Source organism: Glycine max, chromosome 17, assembly GCF_000004515.6.
Source record: "Glycine max cultivar Williams 82 chromosome 17, Glycine_max_v4.0, whole genome shotgun sequence".
Lineage (NCBI taxonomy): Eukaryota > Viridiplantae > Streptophyta > Magnoliopsida > Fabales > Fabaceae > Glycine > Glycine max.
In genome coordinates, this window is record NC_038253.2 from 8,056,975 (window position 1) to 8,080,614 (window position 23,640).

Here is a 23,640-nt window from a genome sequence, read left to right on the forward strand (position 1 = left end):
AAAAATTAGAGTGTAGGTAACTCATTTTGTACAAAAAATTAATGATGTCCAAAATTAAGAAAATAATTATTTTTTGAGTGCGAATAACTAAAGTTTAAATGAACACATAAATTTGAATGTAAAAATTTAAAAACAATTAATTACCAGAGAATTTTTATCGTATTAAATAATACTAGTAAAGTTACATATTTTCATCTCACTTTATATTATTCAATTATCGAACTAACAACGTATTTGTTTAAGATTAATTTTGAAGGACAACATAATTTTTTCCTTATAGTGTATACTTATAAGGAAAAAAGTTAAGATTGTATTTATCATAATTACTTGGTTTCTGAAGTCAAAATAATATTTAATTGAAATTTAGTTTTAATGAATTTTACTGAGGCCAAATTATTTCATTACCTAGCTACAAGTGGTTCAGGAATATATACTATTATTTTTTGGAATTTTCATTAATTATAATTGTCAGGCATATCTAAAATTAAATAAGCAAAACATAATGTTTGGAGGAACAAATAGTGAAAAAGATATTATCCAACATCCCACTACTCATCCATTTCTATCCCTTCACTCTATCCAGCAGATCTCACTTCTTCATGTAACCTTATATTCAACAGGTGTTAAGTTTAACACAATAAATTAGTTTCTCATAAAGTAGTAAATCTTTATAAAAAGAGATACTCGATTACATTCAATGTTTGATAGGGTCTCAAACATAATTGCTTTTAATAATGATACATTTGGAAAGAAAAATTAAAAATTGTGATCCTCCTCACCGTCAGCACGAACGGATCTGTAAGAGAGAGAGATATATATGAAGGCTCTAATTAGATTTAAGAATGTATGATGGTTATTAATTATTGGTTAGCAGGACTCAGTAGATTCTTGTGTTTTCTTTCTTTGAATACAAACCGGAGAGGATTAGTTTATTTTGCTCGTATTTTTGCAAATGAATTAATGCATTAAATAAAGACTATAATGTAATTTTTAAAAGTATCATTTTAGAAACAGTTTGAACCATTCATTTTTTTTAAAGATATTATCAATGGTTTTGATTGAATGTATCAACGCTAGTCAAATTATTTGGTGGCTCAGGTAGGCACAATCTTGATTAATTATGTGCTTAAAACATATCAAAATAACTCGTTCAAGAATTTGAACTACTATATTTTTTTGGGCTACTAATTGTGAATAGTGTATTGCAAATAAAAAATCACATCATTGAAATCAATGTGTTGAAATTAAAATCGAAATATTTAAGTAATATTTAAATTTGATCTTTGATAAAAATAAATTTTTATTAAATTTTAATTTGTCCTTATGATAAACTAGATGATTATGAAAAAACAGAAAAGAACAAAACACCCAAGGCAAGTCAGGCAATCTCAAGTCAGCATTAATATCACATATAAACGCATATTTTTACACACTAAAATTTATTTGAACAACTAATGAGAGTTTATTTAATGACAGAAAATAGTCCTCACGAAATAAAACAATCTATAGTATGCAGTATGAAAAATTAAAACTAAAAAGAATAAAACAATAGAAAGTAGATTAAAGGATTTATCTATGAGAAAATAAGTTATATACATAAATAATTTTATTTAGTCATTTAATTATTTAATTATGACTCTCCATGCATAATAATTTTTTAGATTTTCATGATAATTATTTTAAAAATTATATCAATAATGATTTATGATTAAATAACAATTTAAAATTATTTTATATTATGAGTACATGATCATTGAACTCTTTATCTATTCATAAAAAAAACATGTAAAATAATAAAAAAAAATATGTTATCATGAATTTAAAATAAATTATTTATAACATATTTAAATTAAAAGTAAAATAGTCTTTAGTCTTACTAATAAGAGGAAAAAGATTTTTTTTGACAACTAAGTTGACACTTTGAGAGAAAAAGAAAAAAAATATTAATATGAAAAGTAATATGATTTGATAAGAAGATAGAAAAAAAGTAAGATTATAAGTTTAAATTGTGAGTGTAAAAAAATCAGGAGTCTACTAAAAAAAAAATGGCTGTATTTGTGCACGAGAGGGTTGTGGGATGCTGAAGTGTAGCAAAGGGGGGAAGTGGTGTTTGTCGTTTAGGTTTGGCAATCCCGAAAAGTCTAGAATAGAAGGATAGGGTCCAAAGATGCAGATCTTTTCCCTGCCAAGCTCACTTCAGTGGATGAGACACCAGACACGCCCCCATTCATTGTCAACAAATACCAATCAACTTCAACTTTTTTTTCAGCTCCCTTATCGCCTTATCCCAACAACTCCTTTATAACAAACAAACTTTGTTTGTTTTCAACATTATTAATTTATTAATTTTTTCAATAAAAGTTATTAGTAAAATTAAGTTTTTGTATAAATAAATGTATTTATTGCATTTATTTTAACATTTTGATATATGTTTTTATATATTAGAGAAGCTTTCGATGTTCTCTAGTTACGAATATGCTCAATTTATTGTTGTATCATTTTAAATTTAATATAATTTACATTTTTTTCAAAAAAAAATAAAAAAATAAAATTCACACTTAATATCATCTTTTGTACAACAATTCGAAATTTTCATTTTTTTTATACAAATTACCACGATTTTTTTCTATAAAAATGGCAATTACATCTTTTATTTTTTACTATTTTCATTTACCAGATTTAGTTATTTTTCTTCTATAAATTTTATCTTTCACTAATTTAATTATGAAATTTTAATTCTTTCATTAACTTAACATTTAATATTTAATAAAAAATATCGATGCAACAGTGTACTAAAATACTATTACCCCAACATAAATGTGCCTATATGATACTGCAATAGAGTGTCATATGTCAATATTTTTGTTAAATATTAAATATTAAATATTAAATTAATAGATAATCCAAAATTACAGAATTAAAATAATTGAATATCAAATTCACAAGAAAAATACCAAAATCGCAAAATAACAGTAATAGGGATAACAAATTGCAATTAAGTCTAATAAAAAAATAACAAGGGAAAAATATTTTCAATATCATGTAATTTAAAATGTATATTTGTGATTTAAAAATAAATAAATAATATTCTCTAAGAATGTTTTATTACTCTTTTTAGAAAGAGGTTTTAGTTTTCTAAAATTAAAAAAAAAAAACTCTTTACACTAATTTATCATCGTAATTAAGAACATGAAGCTCAAATTGAATACCCTTAGAATCAAACCAACAACCACGAACTTGGTATCAAGTTGAGTGTGTTGTAGATGTTGCACTTATTCCTCGAGCATATATAATAAAAAGTTCAACCATTGCTCTTGCTAATGAAGAGTTGGAGTTTCATTGTGAATCGGGGAGCTTTGTGATTATTATAAGGAAAAACTCATCAAATAAAAGGAGGGTTCAGACCATTATTGTGAACTTAGGGTTTTGGATTTGAGGAAGAAAAAAAAAGGTGCATGTCAAGGATCGAGTTGAAGGGTTCAACAACACCGGAGTGAAGTTAGGGTTGTGACAAAACGACAATGTTTTGAGGAAGTTATGTGTCTGGTGAATGTTATGGTGTTGTGCTTGGCGTACTCGATTGACATCACATTGTAGTAGAGTATTATGTTTTCTTCACTAGGAGAGATCAAGGAAATCTAGATTAGGAAACATATGAGGTTTTCTTCTTTTTTTTGGTTTTTTCTTTTTTATATATATACAAAAAAAACTCTTATTTTAAAGATAATTTTCAAAATTTGATAGATTTTACGTGAGAAATCAACCGATGAGTAGCATAAATTATTTTCAAGATAAATTTTGAAATGAAAATGTAGACCGAAAATCATATAAACCCTTAATTATTTTGATCTATTTATTTTTAAATTAGAATAATAAATATTTATAACAACTTATTCTTTGATGTTTAGATCAATAACTGGCACCTTTTTTTAGAAAGGATCCCCTAACATTTAGAGACTAATCAAGTAGCTGCAAATCTGCAATTAAACGAAATCATTTAGAGTTTGGACTTGTGCAATAATTTTCTAAGCTTCTGTTGATATTTTCAACATGCCACAAAGCACATTATCCAATAATAAAGAGTGTCTTTCAGTTCTATCACATTCGAAAAGAAAATAAATAAATAAAAGTAAGCAATAAATTAACCAATACAACTTCATGCGTGCGGATGAATAAAATTATTCATCAGCTTTAATAATAATGTTAAAATCTCCACAACAATTTCATTTTTCTCATTTTATTACTTCCACTCTCCCTTTAATGTATAACTATTTGTAGATTAATTAAGTGATCATTTTACTAGTGAGTGTTCTCTCTTTTCTTAACAAAAACAAAAAACAAAAAACTGCCTGTTTTTGTTTATTTTATAAATATTTGTTCATAGATTTTTAGTTATAATCATAATCATTGAATTTTGATTTTTAAAAATAAAATAACTACAATATCTCTTTTATCCTATCCCTTTTTGAATTTTATTTAATTTTCATTCTAGATTTATTTAAGTTAAAAATACATATATAATACAAATAGTGCTTCTTTATAGTGCATAACTATTTGACCAAATAATTATCATATGGAGAATTGTTATATCATTGTTCAGAAAATTTATCATTATCATTTTACAGAGTCATTTTCACTTTTCAGATGAGACTTGGGACTAGCTAAAGTGCTAAAGTGAGGAAGGAGTTGTCTTTTAGCCGTTGGATTTTGAGACCGCATATCTGCTTCATTGCCCGCACGCTTCAGTGGTCCACACACGTGACTCGACCACCAAATATAATGGCACAGGCGCGAACCCAATTATGTGCCAGTTGAGTGGCGGGAGTCGTCGTAATAACTTGTTTTGATCGGTTATCAACCAAGATGTTATTAATCTAAAAAAATTTAAGCTTTAGGCTCATTAATAAAAAAAATATTTATTATTAATTTTTTAAAACAAAAAAGATCTCATGCACATATTTCACTAAAACATATTTAACTAAAAGATCTCACATGTGAAAAGATCTCTCTCAATTTTTACTTTCCATCTCACTTTTTATTGGACCAGATATTAAAAAACTTACATTATAACCATAAAACCAGTGTTGTTTAAAATTTCAGGCAAAACATGCAATTACTTATAACTTATCACTATTTTTGTGATTGAATTTTCCTAAAATTAGTATAGTTATTTTTTATAGATCATAAAGACTATTATGAATGATAAAAATTTTATTTACAAAATTTTAATGTAATAATAATTATTATTATTTTGATAGCCATAAAAAATTGTTGTAACTTGTAAGTAAGGCCTTGAAGGTGGAGAATTAATCCAGACTAACAGAAGAGGATCTCGTTCCCACTAGAGAGACTGAGAGGTCTGTAATGTGGAGAATCCAGGCTAAAGACAATAATGAAATGTTCGATCGTAGGAGAAAGTAAGCAAACGCAAATGGTGGCTAGGTAGAGATAAAATTAATGAACAAATACTCATTTCATTAAATAAACTGGATTAAAATTATGATAAGATTGTGCAGTCAAATTTGAACTACGTAAGAAGATTTGGGTTTTAAAAAAACTACATGAGAAGATTTACGCCACTAATGATCTATGAGACCCCACTGGTGTTTAACTTTTCCACACTCTACAAATTAATGAAGGGTTGAGAGGTGGGGTACGTAGTGCATGATTGCATCTCTCACAGGAAAAAGGAGGCACCGATCGCTGCGTGATATTCTGTGGTTCCTATGGTTCGGAAGATGATATATGTCAATTGGAAAGGACACAGAACACGAGTATGTAATGTAACCTTGCCAGCCTTTTATCCTCGTGAATTAATTTGGTGCAGTTAATTACAAAATATAGTAATTAATTGGAAGACCAGGATGTATACTAACACGTTCAGCATATATAATTGGTACAGAAGTCGATGTCCTAACCATGCCTATGGAAAAGAAAGAAAAAAGACGACAATATATATATAATTCCAAATTATGTCATGTGAATTCCCATGCAAATTTACATCGTCAGCTCTAACTGTTTTAATTTATCCTTGTGTTATTCATATAATAATTTATAGGATAAAATTTAGATATAATACTTTTCCTAGCTAGTTTTTGGTTTATCATCTTCCCTGCGAACAAAAGTTTTTGGTATATTGTCTCGGCATGAAAGGTCAACTACTTAGTACACAGACGTACGCATCTATGCATGAAAGCTCTAGTATGATCCTATATGTTTTCAACTAGAAAAAATATCTTGAAAATTATAGCACATTAAAGAGAATACGGGTGACAGCTGTTTTTTTATATCTGATATTTGAAAATATATGATATTTATATACTAATTAAGCTCAAATTCTCTTTCTTAATTGTGAGAATATTTTTTAAGATTATATTGTTTACGGGTTGGTTTGTATTTAAAATAAAACATGTTTAACTCAAATATATTTAATTGATCGAGTTGGTTTATTTTTCTTTTGTTTTTTAGTCAATTTAAATCAAATTAATCTAATTAAACTTGTGTTTATTTGGTTCGATAATCAAATTAACAAAAAAAATATATATTTTTGACAAAAATATAATTTTGATTTCCCTATTATGTTCAATCCTCAATTTGACTAATTTTTATTTATTTTTTACATTTTAAATAATTAAATTATTTTTTAATGATACTTTAAATAGGGTTAAATTTCAGTTGGACCAAAATAAATGAAACAAAACGTATAAAATTTAAGTTTGGATTAAAATTGTATGAATTTTCAAGAACTTGAGACTATAATTGAGAGACAAAATTAAAATTGTAGATTGAACAAAACAAGAGATCAAACTTGTATTTTAGCCTATATTTTTTAAAATATTTATCCTCATATATATATATATATATATATATATATATATATATATATAATTATATGACAAAGTAAAATATCAATTATCCTTCAATAATCTTGAGAAAACAACTACATTTAATTTCAAACATTGGTATTATTTTTAATTTCATTTATAGTTATAATTCTATATATTTCATCAATTAATTTATTTAAATTTTAAAATATGATAATGAAGTTAAACGGTAAAGGTAAATAGTAATGTAACAAATTAATGAATTGCAAATATTTTCCTTGATAATATAACAAAGTTAATGAGTTATAAATATTGTTATTATTATTAATTAACTTTATTAGTTGATAATAATTTTTTTTAATCTTATAGGGAGTAATTTTTTAAAAGATTAAAATAATAAATATCCTATTTTATAACGACTAAAACTTCACTTAAACTTTTTTTAATGACTAAAATTTGGGTTTTCTTTTTTCTATTTTTTAAAATGATGACCTAACTTCACTTCAAAAAAATGACGACCTAACTTTTTTTTTTTTTTTTTTCCGTTAGATGACCTAGCTTATTTAATAAATAGACATAGTATCTAAGCTTATCCAGACTAGGTTACGGATCATTAATGAGCAAATTGGCGTTTAGTTTTTCGTCCATGCTTCCTAGCTATTAAGTACTATGATATATGTTCGTTAAAATTAAAACAAAATTCTCCTATAATGCCTATGCAGTCATTTATTTTATTCACTGACAAAATTAAATAATAATTACTCTAAATTCACTCTCACAGGCCAAATTCCCAATCCATTGTTCTTATTCACCACGCCTTCTTTTCTCTCAAAAAATAAAAAATTCACCACACCTTCTTCATGCTTAAATGAATATTTTAAAGCAACATAAATGTTTAACTACATAGTGAAAATGACCTCCCTATATAACGTGTTAGAAGTGTAACGAAATCTAAATGGTTAAGAAGAAAAAAGTATGAAGAAACAAGTGTAAATTGATTCACATTAAATCCCTACAAAATTAACTGGAAAAAGTAATTGACTTGAAGGAAATTAAATATATAATTATTTTGTTGAATCATAATTCGCAGTCTATTTTCAAGATTAAATCCCATAGTATTTCAAACGTTACCTAAATATGTTTGCCCAAATTTTCAAGCAATTAGGTAAACAGTAAAATCGTTTTCTCTGAAGATTTTATTATTATTTGCCCTAAATTTTCATTTTGCTATTTTTTAGGTCTGTTTGTCATTTTGTTTAGGTCTGTTTTCATTTTGGTTTAGGATAGTTTTAATTACTTGGTGACCATAATAATAGAAAAAAAGTTTAATTGAACTTTAAACTTTAAACATCAATAGACATAGTGACATGGTTACATTCCCACACACTACTCACACATTTCTTACTTATTAACATTCTAACTCTTCTATAAAAAAATTCATGCATATATATTCACCTCTGTAATTTTGTCTTGAGGTGTCTGAAATGTCGCAGGGTAGGGAAGGAGAGTGGAGGCTATGAATTTTAACATTTCAAATTCAAATCACAGCAGGTAAAATAAATAAAATTGCAGTACAATGTACTATACACCACCGTCCACGTACATGTTTCGTGCATTAGGGAATAAGAAAGCCATCAAGAGAAAAAATATATGTACATATAGAAATATAGAATATTGTGTTGATGTTTATGGAGAGGTATTAGGTATATGAATCATGTGATAATAACCAATATAATCACAGGGTTTGTTTGTTTAGCAATCTCCGTTGAATGTCTCTTGCAATCAAAGGTAACCCTTTGTTTGTGGTCCGAGAAATCACAGAGCTGAGGCATGTCGCTGTTCCCCTTAGTTCCGTGTGCAATGCATCGCCACATGATTATTTGTCAACAATATCAACGGAGTGATGATGGTGCACATGGATGCCAAGTTGGGTCCACAGAATGATTGTGACCACTCTGTGCTGTCTAACATTTTTCTGAGGAAAAAATACGTGATCAGATGAGGAATGATGTGAGTAACGTAGGAGTGTTTGGAATTCTGCATTCACTAGGAACTTGGTTTCATGTCATGATTAATTTTATAAATTTACTTTATTAGATTAAGGTTGAGAAAGTATTTTTTCTATTTTGGTTATATATATAAGGTTAATTATATATGTATATATAAACTCTCTTGCCGTCAGCCATGTGCAACAGCAGGATAGTTTTTAATTTTTATTTTATCTCGTTTTGAAAAAGTTTAAATATTTTATTCTATTTTTTTTTCTCATTCTTTCATTTTTTTTTATAAAAACTATGCGTTATATGGGTTTCAGTATTAGTTTCCTGTAAAAAAAAAAGCAAGGTTATAAATATATTTTATCTAAAATGGAAGAAGCTTATAGATTTGAGTTATATGTGTACACAGAGAGGATGGATTTATATTGGTGTAATACCTTAATAGTTTTATATAATTAAATACTTAATTATTTTTTTAGTTCTTAAAATTTAAAATAAATATATATGTTTTTTTTTTACTTGAATTGAAACAAAAAATAAGTTTGTTTATATACTAGAGTTTCATGGTGTCATCCAAAGTGATGATATGATACTCTAAAGTGGACACATGTTAAATGCTAACGTCAAATGTCACCACATTTTTATCACTTCCATTAACATTGTCGGACTCTCTAGATTAAAAGTATATTTTTTAATATTTTAAGAACTTAGTAGTAATTTTTAACAATTTGAGGTACTAAATATGAATTTATTCCGAATCTTAGGGACTAGAAATATGAGTAACACCTAATTTTTGTTTAGAGAATTAAGACATATTTTAATAATAAAATGTGATTATATATTATCAATTAAATTATAAATATATTATTTTTATTATTTATGTTAAATTTCTAAAAATTAAATAATTGTAATAAAATATAATTAAATTATTATTATCTTACATATCATATAAATATATATAAGTTCAGTAATATATATATATATATATATATAAGTATAAATTTGATATACATTAGTAAATCATTATTTATTTTATATTAATATAATATTTTATAAATATAATTTAAAAAGATTTATAAAATATTTGTGCAATAAAAATGATTAAATAAATTGAATGACTTTAACTTTTGTCTATATGCTGAAATTTGTAATTTCTTTTCACATCGATAGATTTTTTCCTTTTGCACTTATTTTATTTTCATGTAAAGCCTTCCACACGTGAATGCAAAAGGCCCCTTTTTTTAAAAAAAATTGTTTTGTTTTTCCGGTGCAGTCTCTTTTGCTTGTTTGATAGACTATATTATAGTACGAGACATCAATTTATTCACAAGGAAGGGAGTCAGGGTTGTGGTCCAACATATGGCTGTTAATGTCAATAATCTGGCCTCTGGTGACTGATAGGGATTATCGATCGATGATAAAAAGTGCAGATGCATCAATGGCCTTTTTTATATGGAGAACCTAACCACGGAGCAAGATATAAAATGAAACTCTGGTATTCAATTCTCAGACATTTTGTTTTGGTAGGGCACGGCTATATATTTTATTCGAGCAATATGATTATTATGAATATATAGTTAAAAAAAAATTCAAGTATTCAACACAATTAGATCTCAAATTTAAGACTCCTCGAACAACAATCCTAATAGTTGATAATTTATAATGTTAGTTAAAGGATAAAAATAATCCAAAAACTATGGAAACAAAAATAAGACATTACCGTGATAATATAGACATAGATTATAGAATTATAAATTAGAGATCAATCTAACTAAACGTTTTAAAATTATGAAAACTTAATTAGATAAAAATAGCCATAAATAAACACATAAATGAAAATAGACATTCTCTCATAAAATTACTAAAAGTGCAAATCTAATCCTCGATGAAATCTCAAAATGGTAAATACTATTTGTTTAACTAAAGTAGTGATTTCATGAAATTTGTTCTTATATGTGTTTTCAATTTCTTACTTCTTTACATGATTCTTACATTCAAGAAGATAGAAAATTTCAAATAAATTTAACCATGTATTAAAAGAGGTACACGAGTAGTGTAAAAAATTGAAATGTCAAAAAAATACTACTAACATTTTTTACATACATTTTTTTTAATTTATTGATTTGGTTATGTGATTATGGATGGTGTGTTTTTCATGGAAGGCAGCAAGATATATATATATAATGTATTAAAATATGAATTATTTGATTAATTTTTTATTGTTGTTCAATTTTAATAAATTTTGACATAAACAATCTTAAAAATATGTATATCTAGATATAATTTAATGATTAAATTAATAAAAATTATATTTTATATCAAGTTATAAATATTACAATAATTGATTAAAGTATATTAGTGTAATTTGATTTCTTTATATATATATATATATATAAATTTTATTTTTAATCATGATATTAATACAAAATGAATTCACCAAAAATGATAAATTAATGATCTTTATTGAAAATTATCAACACACCTAAAATATATATTTCTTTTTTAACATAATTTATTTTCTATCCAAAAATTTATCATAATTTAAAGTTTGAACCACTTATTCCATCTTTCTTCTGGTAGGAAGCTACATATAATGAAAATTGAAAAGTGAAAACCCGTAATATCACTTCAATTCAAATATCTCATTCTCAATTCATACATACACTAGGGCACCCAGTGTTATTTTTTTTGGGGGGGTGGTAGTGATATGATTATAAGTGCACTGGCCCCTCTTTCACTTTCATCATCACGTCCGCTTTAAAACTGACAACAACTAAAGAAAATTAAACACAATCATTCTATGATAGTGAGCATACCCTTAGACCCTAAAAAAATTCTCCAATAGCTTTGTTAAAAAAATCACTAACCTCATAGAAAACTGCGTATAAATAAATCTTTATATGTTTTTTTTATTGACAGTGACGAAGTTTGGAAGCAACTACTTGCATGCCTGCATGCCTCTCCGCCGAGAATGAGGGTGACTCTTTGGTTAAGAACACCAAGACAACAGCCTAAAACAAAGGCTTGCAGGTCTAGATTATGGTCTTCTATGGATAATAGCCCAATTATTAGACTTTTATTCTTTTTTAACACAATTTTATCCATCACAACTACTTTAATTTGGCTTACAATTAATCGACACAGTGGCGGTTATTTGTGATGCACTATACAGCGTTGATTGCATCAATCAAAGCCAGTAATTTATCACTTGAAAATCCTTTCAAAAAAAATTATCCATTGAAAACTTGAAATTGTATTCATTCTTGAAGTTTTAGTTTATTAAATTATTAATTATTTTGTATACTTTTATGTTACAAAAATTCTTCAAATATAATATTTTTCTAAATAAATTAATTTTTTTTCAGATTTCTCTCTCTTTCTCTTAAATTTCAATTCATTTATATTTTTAAATCACTTTCTTTTTTTGAATAAATTTATAATTTTTCTTCGAAACTTAAATAATTACATTTTTTAATTATTTATTTGAATTATATATATGTACACTTTTTTTTTTATAATTTTCGTAATTTATAATTTAAATTTTAATCTAAATTAAAAAAATACTAGAACAATATTACTTGCCAATAGTATCCTAATTTTTTAAACTACATCATGGCAAATGTGTTCCACGAATTCCGACTCATCACGACCATCTCAAGTAACGCATGCATTAATTATGATACAAATTTTAAACCCCGCATAGTTTTCCAAGCTGAGATAAATAAATGTTCCAGAAAGCAAAAATCTAAAGAAAATGCAGGGCAATAAGATCCCGTCTTATCTTTTTCGGGCGCGTCTACGGGGCAACAGCCCAATAAGCAAAAAGAAACGAAACTTCAGGATCCATGGTGAACAAGAAGCCCAATAGCATTAGGAACATGTTAAAGGAAAGAATCATGTGTGATTGATTGCTTAATTATTGTAATTGATGTAGTGATTATTTGTTTCCTATTTTGTGCATATCTGTACTTAATTATAGGGATCATGTTAGGATCCTATTCTGTAAAATCTTTTATAAAGGTATGATTTGTGATGATGAATAAAACTTTTGTGGGTAGAGAAATTTTTCCAACAAGTGGTGTCGGACAGGAAACACACAAAAGTTTATTTTCCCATCAAGTAGCATGAGACTTGTTATCATTTGTCTTCATAATTCTCAATTTTTTCAAGTCCTCTTGCATTTCAAGACACAATGTTTGAATATGACATTTTTTTCTGCAATAATAACACTCAATGTTACTACTATCTCACTTTGGATGTCATTGTGACTTTAATATTCTTTTTTGCCCATCTTATTGTCTCCATGAATGATTCCTCCCTCTCTCAGAGCGTTGCACAACTAGTACAAGACTTTCATTGTCAATACTTTCATCTTCTAGCATAAATGATTGGTCAACGATTTGGATGCATAAATGCTCTCAAGCTTCTCCCATAAGGCTATTGGTATTGTCTCCTTTAACACATTGCACTTGATCTCAGGAGCAAAAACTAATCGAATTGTGCTCTCAACCTTCCTTTGTATTTGAGCCCATTCCCTTTCACCTACAACAATCGACTTTTCATCTTCTAAAGCCAAATCAAGACCTTGGTGCACTAAAAGGTTTTGAATGGTAGACTGCTAAATCATAAAATTTGTTTTCCCATCAAACAATGAGATTTCAAAATTTTGTGTGTTTTCTATCATAACTCTTAAACAACTTGTTGCAAAAACTCCTCTACACACAATAGAATTACTTACACGTCCAAGAGATCTTAAACGGAACACACGATGAAATTTTTATTTTTTTGTCTCTATAGCTAAATGGCAATATAGAATCCAAATATTATCATATCCTAATCTTTAAAACAAGAAACAAATTCCTAAAAAAGTTAAAACAAATAATAATATATTTAAATCTAGATAAAATCCTAAAGATTTGAAACATAACAAATTCCTAAAAAAATCTCTTTGAATCTTTACCAACGTCATTTATTTTGAAATTTGAATTGTTCTCTAACAAAAACATACATATTAGTTCAACCCTACTTCACAAAACTAAAGAGACTTTGGGATGTAGGAGACAAACTTTGTTCTATTCCCGTGTGCAACTCTTAAGCATCAAAAGGATTCAATTCATATCTGGATACCCAAAAGACCATGAAGTTTCTCATGGGATTGAATGAGTCATTTGCTACAGTTCGCAACAACACCTTGCTTCTTATTAGAGATAAAAATGAGTTTAGTTGGTTACAAGTTAGTTAAATATTAGTTTAGTTAGTTACAGGTTAGTTATTAATTTAGTTTGTTACAATCTAGTTTAGTTAGTTACAAATTAGTTACAAGTTTAACTATATAAGACTCAATGTATTCATGTAAAAATTGATTTGCTTATTTTGAGCATTATCCAAAGCAATATTCAAGTTTCTCTTTTCTTTTCTTTCTATCTTTCTACCTTGAACTTTATCACTTCTAAACCCATTGTCAACAGTAAACAAAGCATATGCACTTATCCTACGACATGAAAAACAGATGGAGGTCTCAAGTGGTAATGTCTCAATGTCAATTGAGGCTGTTGTTTTTGCTGTAAAAAATATAGGTCGTTGATCAAATTCAAAAAAGGATGGACTCAAATGCAAGAAGTGCTACAGAACTAACCATAGCACTGAGAATTGTCGAGCCCATCTAAAATGTACTTACTATGGTTGGAAAGGGCATTTGTGTGAATTTTGCCGTAAAAGAAAAGTCATTGAAGGAGAATCCAACCGAAGGCAATCAAGTAATGACTTTGACACTAGACAAAAGGGACATGGCATCAAATTTTCCTTTCTCTCAAGAAGAATGCAAACAACTTTTGGACATGTTGAACAAAAATAAGGACAAGATCTCTATAACCAATCAAGTTGGTAACAATTCAAAACATGATGAATTCTCAGGTAAAGTGATTTCTTTTACTTAAAATGAGAAGAAAAATATTTGGATATTGGACAGTGGTGCTACTGACCACATTATTTGTAGACCCAACCTCCTAATTTTTTCAAAATCTGTTGAAACTTATACTGTTGAATTAATGATGCCTAAAAACTTGTTGAGTTCGTTGACAAGCGTATCAAGTCGTTAAATAGTATTTGCTAAATAAGAATTATCGTTCCCATGAAGACTTCACAATACTTAACAAATATCACAAGTTTTTACTATTTAAACTAACGAATAAACAAGGATGATCTGAACATAGCATTCAACAATAAAGATAAAGCAAAACAAAGTTATAAGTTATGATATTTTTAAGATTTTCAATAAACACACAATAAAACGATATGAATTTCAGATGATAAAGGTTATCGGGGTTAGATATCACCAAACCAAACTCTTTTTACACTAAAACATGATATTCAACTTGTAATTCAACGTTAATATCGGTCATAGTTCAAAAATGATATTCTAATTCCTAATTCCTTAGGTGAAAAGACTTAAGTTCCTCCATTAAATGTCAATTTCTTACATATTTAACAAAGAAACTTGTTTTAAGCTCAATGACCCAAAGATAATCATTACCCCTCATCCGATTCCTAGCTCTGGGTTTTAATGAGCATTTTATCACAATTTAAGATAAAGAAAGTATTTTCAAATAACAATCTCATCCAAGAATCACACTATGAGTGTTTAATCCATAACAAGGATGAAACATAGAAATAAAAAGTTAACATTGAATAACAAGATGAATATAAAACACTATTTAAAAAAAATACATGAGAGCATAAGATTTTGATTCAATTAGCTACCCATCTCCATGAATAACATCCAAAAGCAAAAAAGATGAAAGAACAATGGAAGAAGAGAGTTGGAGAAGAAGAACTTTAGTAAATGTGTTTTTACAACATGAGGAAGCGTCCCCTCAAAATGAGCGAGAGAATCTATTTATACAAACACAAAAAATCAATACTTAAGTGAGTGTTTGCTTAAGCCAAAAGCTTCGGACTTAAACAAATATTGCAGCTTTGCAGTTCTGCACCTTTGTCCAAATTAAGCTTAAGCCTAAAGTTGTTTTGGTGAAGCTAATTTTCCTCTACAATTTTCTTTTTCATCTTCTCCAAAAAGGGACTTCAATTTGGGTCCTCCAATCTTAACTTAAGCACATTTGAGCTGAAATTTTCTTTTTCCTTCTGATTCTCTCTTGTGATAAAGAAATTACTAAATCGGATACTATTGAAGCCTATAGAAATAGTGAAAATGGTAACTAGACCAACCTATAGATATTCAAGCAGTTATGGCAGATCAAATATGTACATTACTGGATGAGACTTGAGAGGTAGATAACGATTACCAAAGGCAAGAGGATTAAGGAAGTTTATATCATACAGAAATAAACTTTTATATATTATAATTGATCAAAAATAGAAAATCCATGGTGAAAAGAAGGAAAAAAAAGCTTCTCTTCTCTTCTCCACGGCCTTCTGATTTCTATAAATTGAATTACACTCCTCAAATTGGTTAGTTTCCAAGCTTCTAGGTAACAATTCATGCTGCTGGTTACTGTGTCTATGTGTACATGATAATGTTCATTGTTGCTCAAAGTCACAGCAGCAAGTGAGCTTCGACAATGTAGATGGCCCTTTCACAAGGACATTTGATTTGATGTACGAGGATCTATATCCTTCCATGAATGAATGTTACAGTTGCAGTTACTTACTTCCCTTGCTTCTTACCTGCAATCCAGGGATCACATGTTAAAATGTTTGGAGTAGCATAGTTCCCTAATAATGATTTCAAGGAATTTATGCACAAAAATGAAGGTGAGAAGACAGAACAGAGAAGTAACGGCTGCTTCTTATGGTAACAATGTCGTATACCTCTCTGAAACCATGATCTTCTGACAGTATGCCGGATATGACGCTCGTGTCTTTCTAAGAGTTCATCAACTGTGTGCATTTGAGATAGCAGAGGCCCTGAAAACTCTACCTTTTCTTCTTGATCCTGGTAACTCTGTAAGAAGGGAAATGAATAAGAATCATGTCCATGCAAGGACACATAAATTTCATATTCTAGCTTCTACTCCAAGAAAATTAATAACTATGGCGAGTTGGGTAAAGAGTTAACTTTGTCAAATTTTTATGTGATTTTTGTAAGATAAAGTTTTTTTTGGTTTTTAACAGACAGATAATTGTCATCCAAGCAAGACAAAATATGTCAATATCAACATTCAACAAAAATATGAATATCTTTTTGGCTTTATAAAGTTTAAATAATTCTCTGTTTCATCAAAAGTCCCAAATTCCATCTTGCAAAAAGAATCCTATGTTAGTCTCCACATATGGAAACAGAAACAGAACAAGATGCAGAAAGAGGGAGTTATGTTTCATGCTTAATGCCATATTAAAAAATGAAACAACTTGATAAACTTACCAGGTTACTTCTCTTGGATAGCGAATCTTGCCTGTTATAAATTGCCAGGGACAGTTCTTGTGAATGGTACTCATCACAAGTATCAAATGAATCTGGACGATCAAACTTACTCCATTGATTTTGCATGGCAAGCTTAGAAATTTCAAGTAGGTGATTGCCCCTAGAGTTGGTGCGTGCCCCGAAAAATTCCTTATTTTCATGGTTTCTGGATTCAGAATTATCCCTTGAATTTAGTGTAGAAGTTTCTAATGAATTAAAGATAAATCCTCTAGAAATAGACCGACTGTGGGATCTAACTGAAGTGTCATCTCTACGCCTTTTTGCCCATGCAAAGCCACTTGATTTTGAAACTTGCAATGGTCCAGGAAAGGGAATATCTACTTGAGATGCATTCTTCATATAAGAAGAAGCATCTTCTGGTTTACCACTAGACTGCTTTGGTGCCTCCTCACATGTGTTAGTGTCCTCTTGTTTAATGATGTGGGCAGATCTATCATTCATCTTATGTGAAGTTTGAGTTTGACTTGTCAAATCCTGTAGGAGAAGAATAACATGCCAGGTGACAAGAGAATACATTTTTGGTGATTAGATCACTGCTGTAAATCAGTGCATGCGCGTAAGAAGAAACGCAATGATGCAAGAACAAAAAAAGCAAGCTAGACCTCTGCTGGGGCTAATTTACTGAGTGCTAGTGGCTTTCTTGATGGTTTTCTTGATTCTGGTTTGCAAGCTCGCCCACCTATCTTTTTCCTGAAAGTTCATCAGTGTATAATTTCATGAAAAGACAACAAGTAATAATTGCAATAATGGAAATTTAAAGATTAAATTTTGTTTATTATGCTCAATACTAGTGAAAGTTTCACATCATCTTTTCAGTTTTACAACCTTAAGAGTCCGTTTGGTATTTTGTGACATCAAACTGACCCTTAATTGAAGCTATATCTCAGTAAAACAATCCACTTCCAACTCCCAGCAAGATGGAGAGGTGGTGAATATAAAACAGAATTGAATATTCCGGTTGATTCGTTTACTATCAATTAGCTTTCCTTCTTAATTTACTGCTCAAGCATGCTAATTCAAATGACATTTGAGTGATAAAAGAACCAATCTAACCTGCCCAGCGTTCTAACACCAAACCTAGACCCTGACATAATATTCAAACAAACATTTCTTTAATGGATCAACTTATGATATCAAACTATGGTGATTGACTTGACCAAATGAATGGCACATGCAGATATTCTCTTGATTTGACCATACCAGCCAGACAGAAGGTAATACATTGTTAGGGACACTGGCTGATATGTGATAATCTAAATTTTTCTTAGCCAATAAAATTGCATAAAATAGACAGCTTAGATGATTGATTTTCACCTTCTTGATTCCTCCTCATGTTTCGCATCAATCTCCTTGCTAGGCGGGTATATTGGTAAACTTGATGGTTCACATGCATAAGGTTTTATTTTGAAATACTGAAAGTGGTAAAAATATTGTATCAGAAGACTAGAAAAGTCCAAAACCATACATTAATGCTTCACATAGTCATAAAGTTTGCAGATGGATGATGAACAGATTTGTGCCTGGTACTAATATCACAAAACCAAACAGATTTATATGCATTAAATAAATCTCAAATAAAAATATTATCAAAATTAAAATGGACAAAGGCTCTGCTATAGAGATTAATCACTGAAAGAAAAAAAACTTCAGTAATTTTCAACATATACATAAATCAACCCTGCCGTGTTAACTTACCTCCAATGAGAGAGCAGAAGAGGCAGTTCCACGTTTGCTTGGTTCGACAGAAAGAAGAGTTTGTAGAAGATTTACAGTGGATGCATGAAAATCCTTAAATGTCTCTCGGAGGGAACTATCATATGGTTGTTGTGGCTTGAACAATGTTGCATGAGGAAGTCTGGTCTTTTTCCAGTATTCTTCAGGTGGGGAGCCACAAAGCTTGAAAATTTTGTGCAATTGCTCAACCTGTATGTGTAACAGTTGAATTCAGAACAGATTCAAAAGAACTGTTAAAAAAAATTCAAGTTGTCATTTCCAGTTGATTAGTTTATTATCAATTAGCTGGTTAACAATCAATCTATGTAAGATTGATTCCACTCTCCACTCCACCAATGTCATACACAACTAAACACTCAATGATAGCATCAATGACAAACAAACGAATAGTTAGATTGCCACAAATCCTCATGCAATAGGAATGGGACTAAAACTTCTATTCAGTTCAATTATTGTCAGCATCTGCATAGGATTTATTTTGAAATCTACAATGCAACTCAGATATAGTAATGTAACAGAGACAATGAGTAAAGCTCAAATCAATTTGTAGGCATCGATGTGCCACTTTCTGAGAGGCAGAACAAGATATTTGAGACTGATATCTAGGTAACGTGCATTTCAAGACTTGGTTGAGACTTAAAAGACATTCTCTTGAAGTGCATGTGGTAAGGTGGCACAAACCTCAGGCCACTTAAGCATGTGACTAAATTTTTGCACATCAACAAATACAATGACACCTTTTAAATAGAATAGTGGTTTACTATTTCTGTAATAAGATGTAATCCAATTTTCAAAATTTCACAAACAAGCATCCTCCGAAGGAAATCTGATTCTGAAGTCTGAACACAAAATACCAAATGGGAAAGGAAAAAAGTCCATACATTTTGAAAAGTTAACTTTACTACCTCAGTTCTCCCCTGAAGTATAGGCTTCCCAATTAGTAATTCTGCAAATACACAGCCAACACTCCAGAGATCCACGGATGGACCATAAGCTGTTGAACCGAGCAAAAGTTCCGGAGGACGGTACCATAAGGTGACAACACGACTAGTGAGGGGCTGCTTGTTCCCAGAATTGGAGAAATTTGCCAATCCAAAATCCGCTACCTTCAATATCCCTTCATTGTTCACCAAAAGATTTGATCCTTTGATGTCCCTGTGCATCACACCCCGCGAGTGACAATGCTCAAGACCAGATAACAACTGTTTCATGTAGCATTTGATCTGCAAAACAAAATTATTTAATCTCATTAACTAAGAATCACAACAGTAAGTTGGTACTTTTTGTGTCAGTTTTACAAAACGATCTCTTTGCAATTATGCTGTATGAGAAACATGCAACACTCATACCTGTGATTCACTAAACTTGATTTCTGGTCTAGCCAAGAGCCCCGTGATGTCGTGCTCCATGTACTCAAACACGAGGTATATGCTACAAGACAATCTAGAAGTAATCAAGCCCTCCAGTTTAATGATGTTTGGATGATCAAGCCTCCTCAGAATCATTATTTCTCGAGCCATAAACCTCACACTCTCTGGCTCAAAATTGTCAAACCTCACCTTCTTCAAAGCTACTATCTTCCCGGTCTCAACCTCCTTTGCTCGGAAAACACTGCTATATGTACCCTGCCCAATCTATTCATCCATTTTCCAAATACATATAAAGCAATTGTCAAAACTCAATAATAAACATTACCAGAAAATCAGCATCTTATATACAACTAAAATAAAATAAAAATCATTCAACATACATTGCATTCATATCCAAGGTTTTAAAGAAGTGTCTGCAACCGTGGCTTCAGTCACAATGACATGGTTTTTGGAATCTCTGTGACAACATTGCAACCGCAATAACGGCTGCATTTATCTACAATTTCCTATGATATCAAAGACTACAATGAAATCGCGGCTGCGTTGCAATGCACATACGGCCATATTTGTCAACGTTCCCCTGATATTTCAAGAATGGGGAAAAATTTCGGCCGGCAACTAAATTTTTTTTTATACCTTTCCACCAAGTTGGAGAATTCCCCCCCTGGATTTTAAAAATTCCCCTTTGAAAAGCCAACTTGGTTTCCTTTATCAAGGTAATAAATTTACACCCCCCCCCCCCCCCCCCCACCAAAAAAAAAAAAAACTTTTAAGAAAAAAAAAGATTGATAATTTGACATGATTTTATTTATACGAACCTTATCAAGTTTCTCAAACGCGTCAGCTCGAAGAGGCACCCAACCGTGAATGGCCTCACACGCGACGGCGCTGAGCCACGCCGGCCACCCCGCCGCCGCCTGCTCTCCCTCCACGTACTTACTCAGGTTCCCCAACCTGAAGCTCAGGGACTCACTTCCACCATTGGAACTCGCCCTCCCAGACTCACCCAACTCGCTCCTACTCGCCCCCACTGACTCAGTCTTCTTCTTCCTGTTGTTCTTCTCCGATTCAACCGAGTGCTCAATCGCAGGCGTCACAGACACCGCCTGCTTCACAACAACACACCCCATTACGCTACACCTCACCACACCATATCACTCCCCAACACCTTCTTCACCTTCTTCCGAGTTCCGACCCACTACGCAACGGGTTATCTCCTTCGGGTTCCTCGGGTCAAGTTAGCTTCTTTTGGAACCGCAGAGAACGTGAGTGAGCATCAGCAACTGTTTAACTTCACAATGGAAAATGGGTCTGGTCTTTTAAACTCGCATGACACGAACTCAGGGGCAGACACGAACATAAAACTTTGTTTCATTCGCTTTCTCACTATTTTTTTTGGTGTGGTTTCTCCGGTAATTGCGGAGAGAGGGTGGGTGTTGGGTTCTTCTTAATGAGGCTCACTGAAAAAACACAGCGCCGAAATCAACGGAAGAAAGATGAAAGTCTTTTTGTGCGTATTTGTTTTTCGAATGACAACGAACGAAAACGAAAATTCGAAATACCGGTTTTGTTGTATTTGTTAGTACTGCTAGTTTGCAACTTTGTATTGTCAATTTGTCATAGGTTTGTTTTGCGTGGATGTTGAGTTGAGTGAGTGAAAGGCAAACTACTACAAAGTATGGAAATTTTGCATGGGGGTTGGATTAGAAGAGCGTGTGTGAAAACGGGAGGTTATGTTGTGTTTTGCGTGTATCTAAGAGAGATATTCGGTTTAAATTCATTTCGGTCTTGTCATGCCAATCATCAATTATTATTATCAATGACAATTAATATTTGCTTCCACACTGATAAATGGTATTGGCTGGTCGTTGTTGTGTTGATTAATGCATCTTCGTAATCTCTACTTGCTTGTAGCTAGATTTCCACTTTCTTTGAATTTGAGATTTGAATATGTTTTTTTGGTTCATACTTCATGCACCACTTTACTTATGTGGGGCACCGCAATAAAAGAGAGTTTTTAATACGCTCTACTCTAGGCTAATTAGTTACTTTTTTGAAATAATAAAAAATTATAACAATGATAATTGTATGTTTATACCAATTAATCAATATATTTGGAAGCATACAAATTATTTTTTGTTCTTGTTAAAAGTAAGATAATCTCATAATTGCAAATTATGAGATTAACCTTCAAAACATGGATCATCTAAATAGATTTTATTTCTTTCAACAAAATCTTTTTTATAGAATCAGAAAATCAAACCTACTTATAAAGGTATGGGGGAGGGATGTTGTACGCAGCCTTACCCTTGCATATGCAAAGAGGCTGTTTCTGGATTCGAACCCATGACCAACAAGTCACCAAGACACAACTTTACCGCTGTATCAGGGCTCGCCCTCATCAAACCTACTTATAAGATAAAAAAATTATTTGAATCTTGATAATTAACATGATAATCTCATTAAGAGAGGAATATATAAAAATAAAATTAATGGTCCTTGAATAAATAATGGTGAATATTTTATACGTGGTAATTGTTTCGTGTCTTTCTTTCTTATAACACATCAGTGTCATATTAGTTACTAACAGAAGGAGGATCTTAATCCGCATAAAATTTGCTTACTTTTAAGTGTATTTACAGTTCTCCCATTGCTGACATTTTCATTTTTACTTCCGCCAGTTACTGACTTAAAGTCCACGCATAGTTGTGCTTGATTTTGAAAGATTGAAATAATATTAATGGGGCATGCACCTCTATCTCACAAAATTTTCTTCTCCGTTTGACACTTGGTTATGCACATATAGCAGTCTATCTATCTTTCTATCCTTGGTGTAGATGTTGACCACAGTTCTCACTTTCTTAGAGATAACACTTTAGAATGTTGGATATTTCTGAGTGGGTACAAAGCGTGCTGCTTAGGATAGGTCTGACTAGGGAATTGAGAGTCTTGGCCCTTGGGACCATTTCTATATATTGGAGAAGTTTTCCCAAATAATCCCATTTGAAAATTTGATTAACATAAGAAACTTTTTAACGACCAACGGCTATGACAAAATTGATGCAATTTAGTTTTTACCTTCTAATTTCCTATATTTCAATGATTTTTTCTATGTGCACAAGATAAGAAAAGGAAAACCAACATTTGGTTCAATTAATAGAAAAATAAGAGTTGTGTTTTAATTAATGACTCCTTTTGCTAATGCGTTTAGGAATTTAGTACAATGATTAGGCATGGAGTATCCATAGCTGACTTGAGTGAAAGAAGGATAGCAT

At 30.4% G+C, this 23,640-nt stretch overlaps 1 protein-coding gene across 3 annotated transcripts; it reads right to left on the minus strand.

Annotated features, from left to right (window-relative positions):
- Positions 1–16,149: 16,149 nt before the first annotated feature.
- Positions 16,150–22,192, minus strand: LOC100816047 (protein IMPAIRED IN BABA-INDUCED STERILITY 1). Of its 3 annotated transcripts, none has more exons than XM_014770091.3 (9): positions 21,184–22,192; positions 20,345–20,629; positions 19,877–20,218; positions 18,957–19,184; positions 18,576–18,673; positions 17,864–17,951; positions 17,202–17,735; positions 16,649–16,781; positions 16,150–16,504 (listed from the first exon to the last, which is right to left on the minus strand). In XM_014770091.3, the coding sequence occupies exons 1-9, from the start codon at positions 21,493–21,495 to the stop codon at positions 16,485–16,487; spliced, it is 2,040 nt and encodes a 679-aa protein (XP_014625577.1). In that variant the 5' UTR covers positions 21,496–22,192; the 3' UTR covers positions 16,150–16,484. The 3 variants fall into 3 exon arrangements, with proteins under 3 accessions (XP_014625577.1, XP_003550793.1, XP_040867073.1); XM_003550745.5 differs by having other exon boundaries at positions 19,901–20,218; positions 21,184–22,187; XM_041011139.1 differs by lacking the exon at positions 21,184–22,192 and adding an exon at positions 20,746–20,955.
- Positions 22,193–23,640: the final 1,448 nt, after the last annotated feature.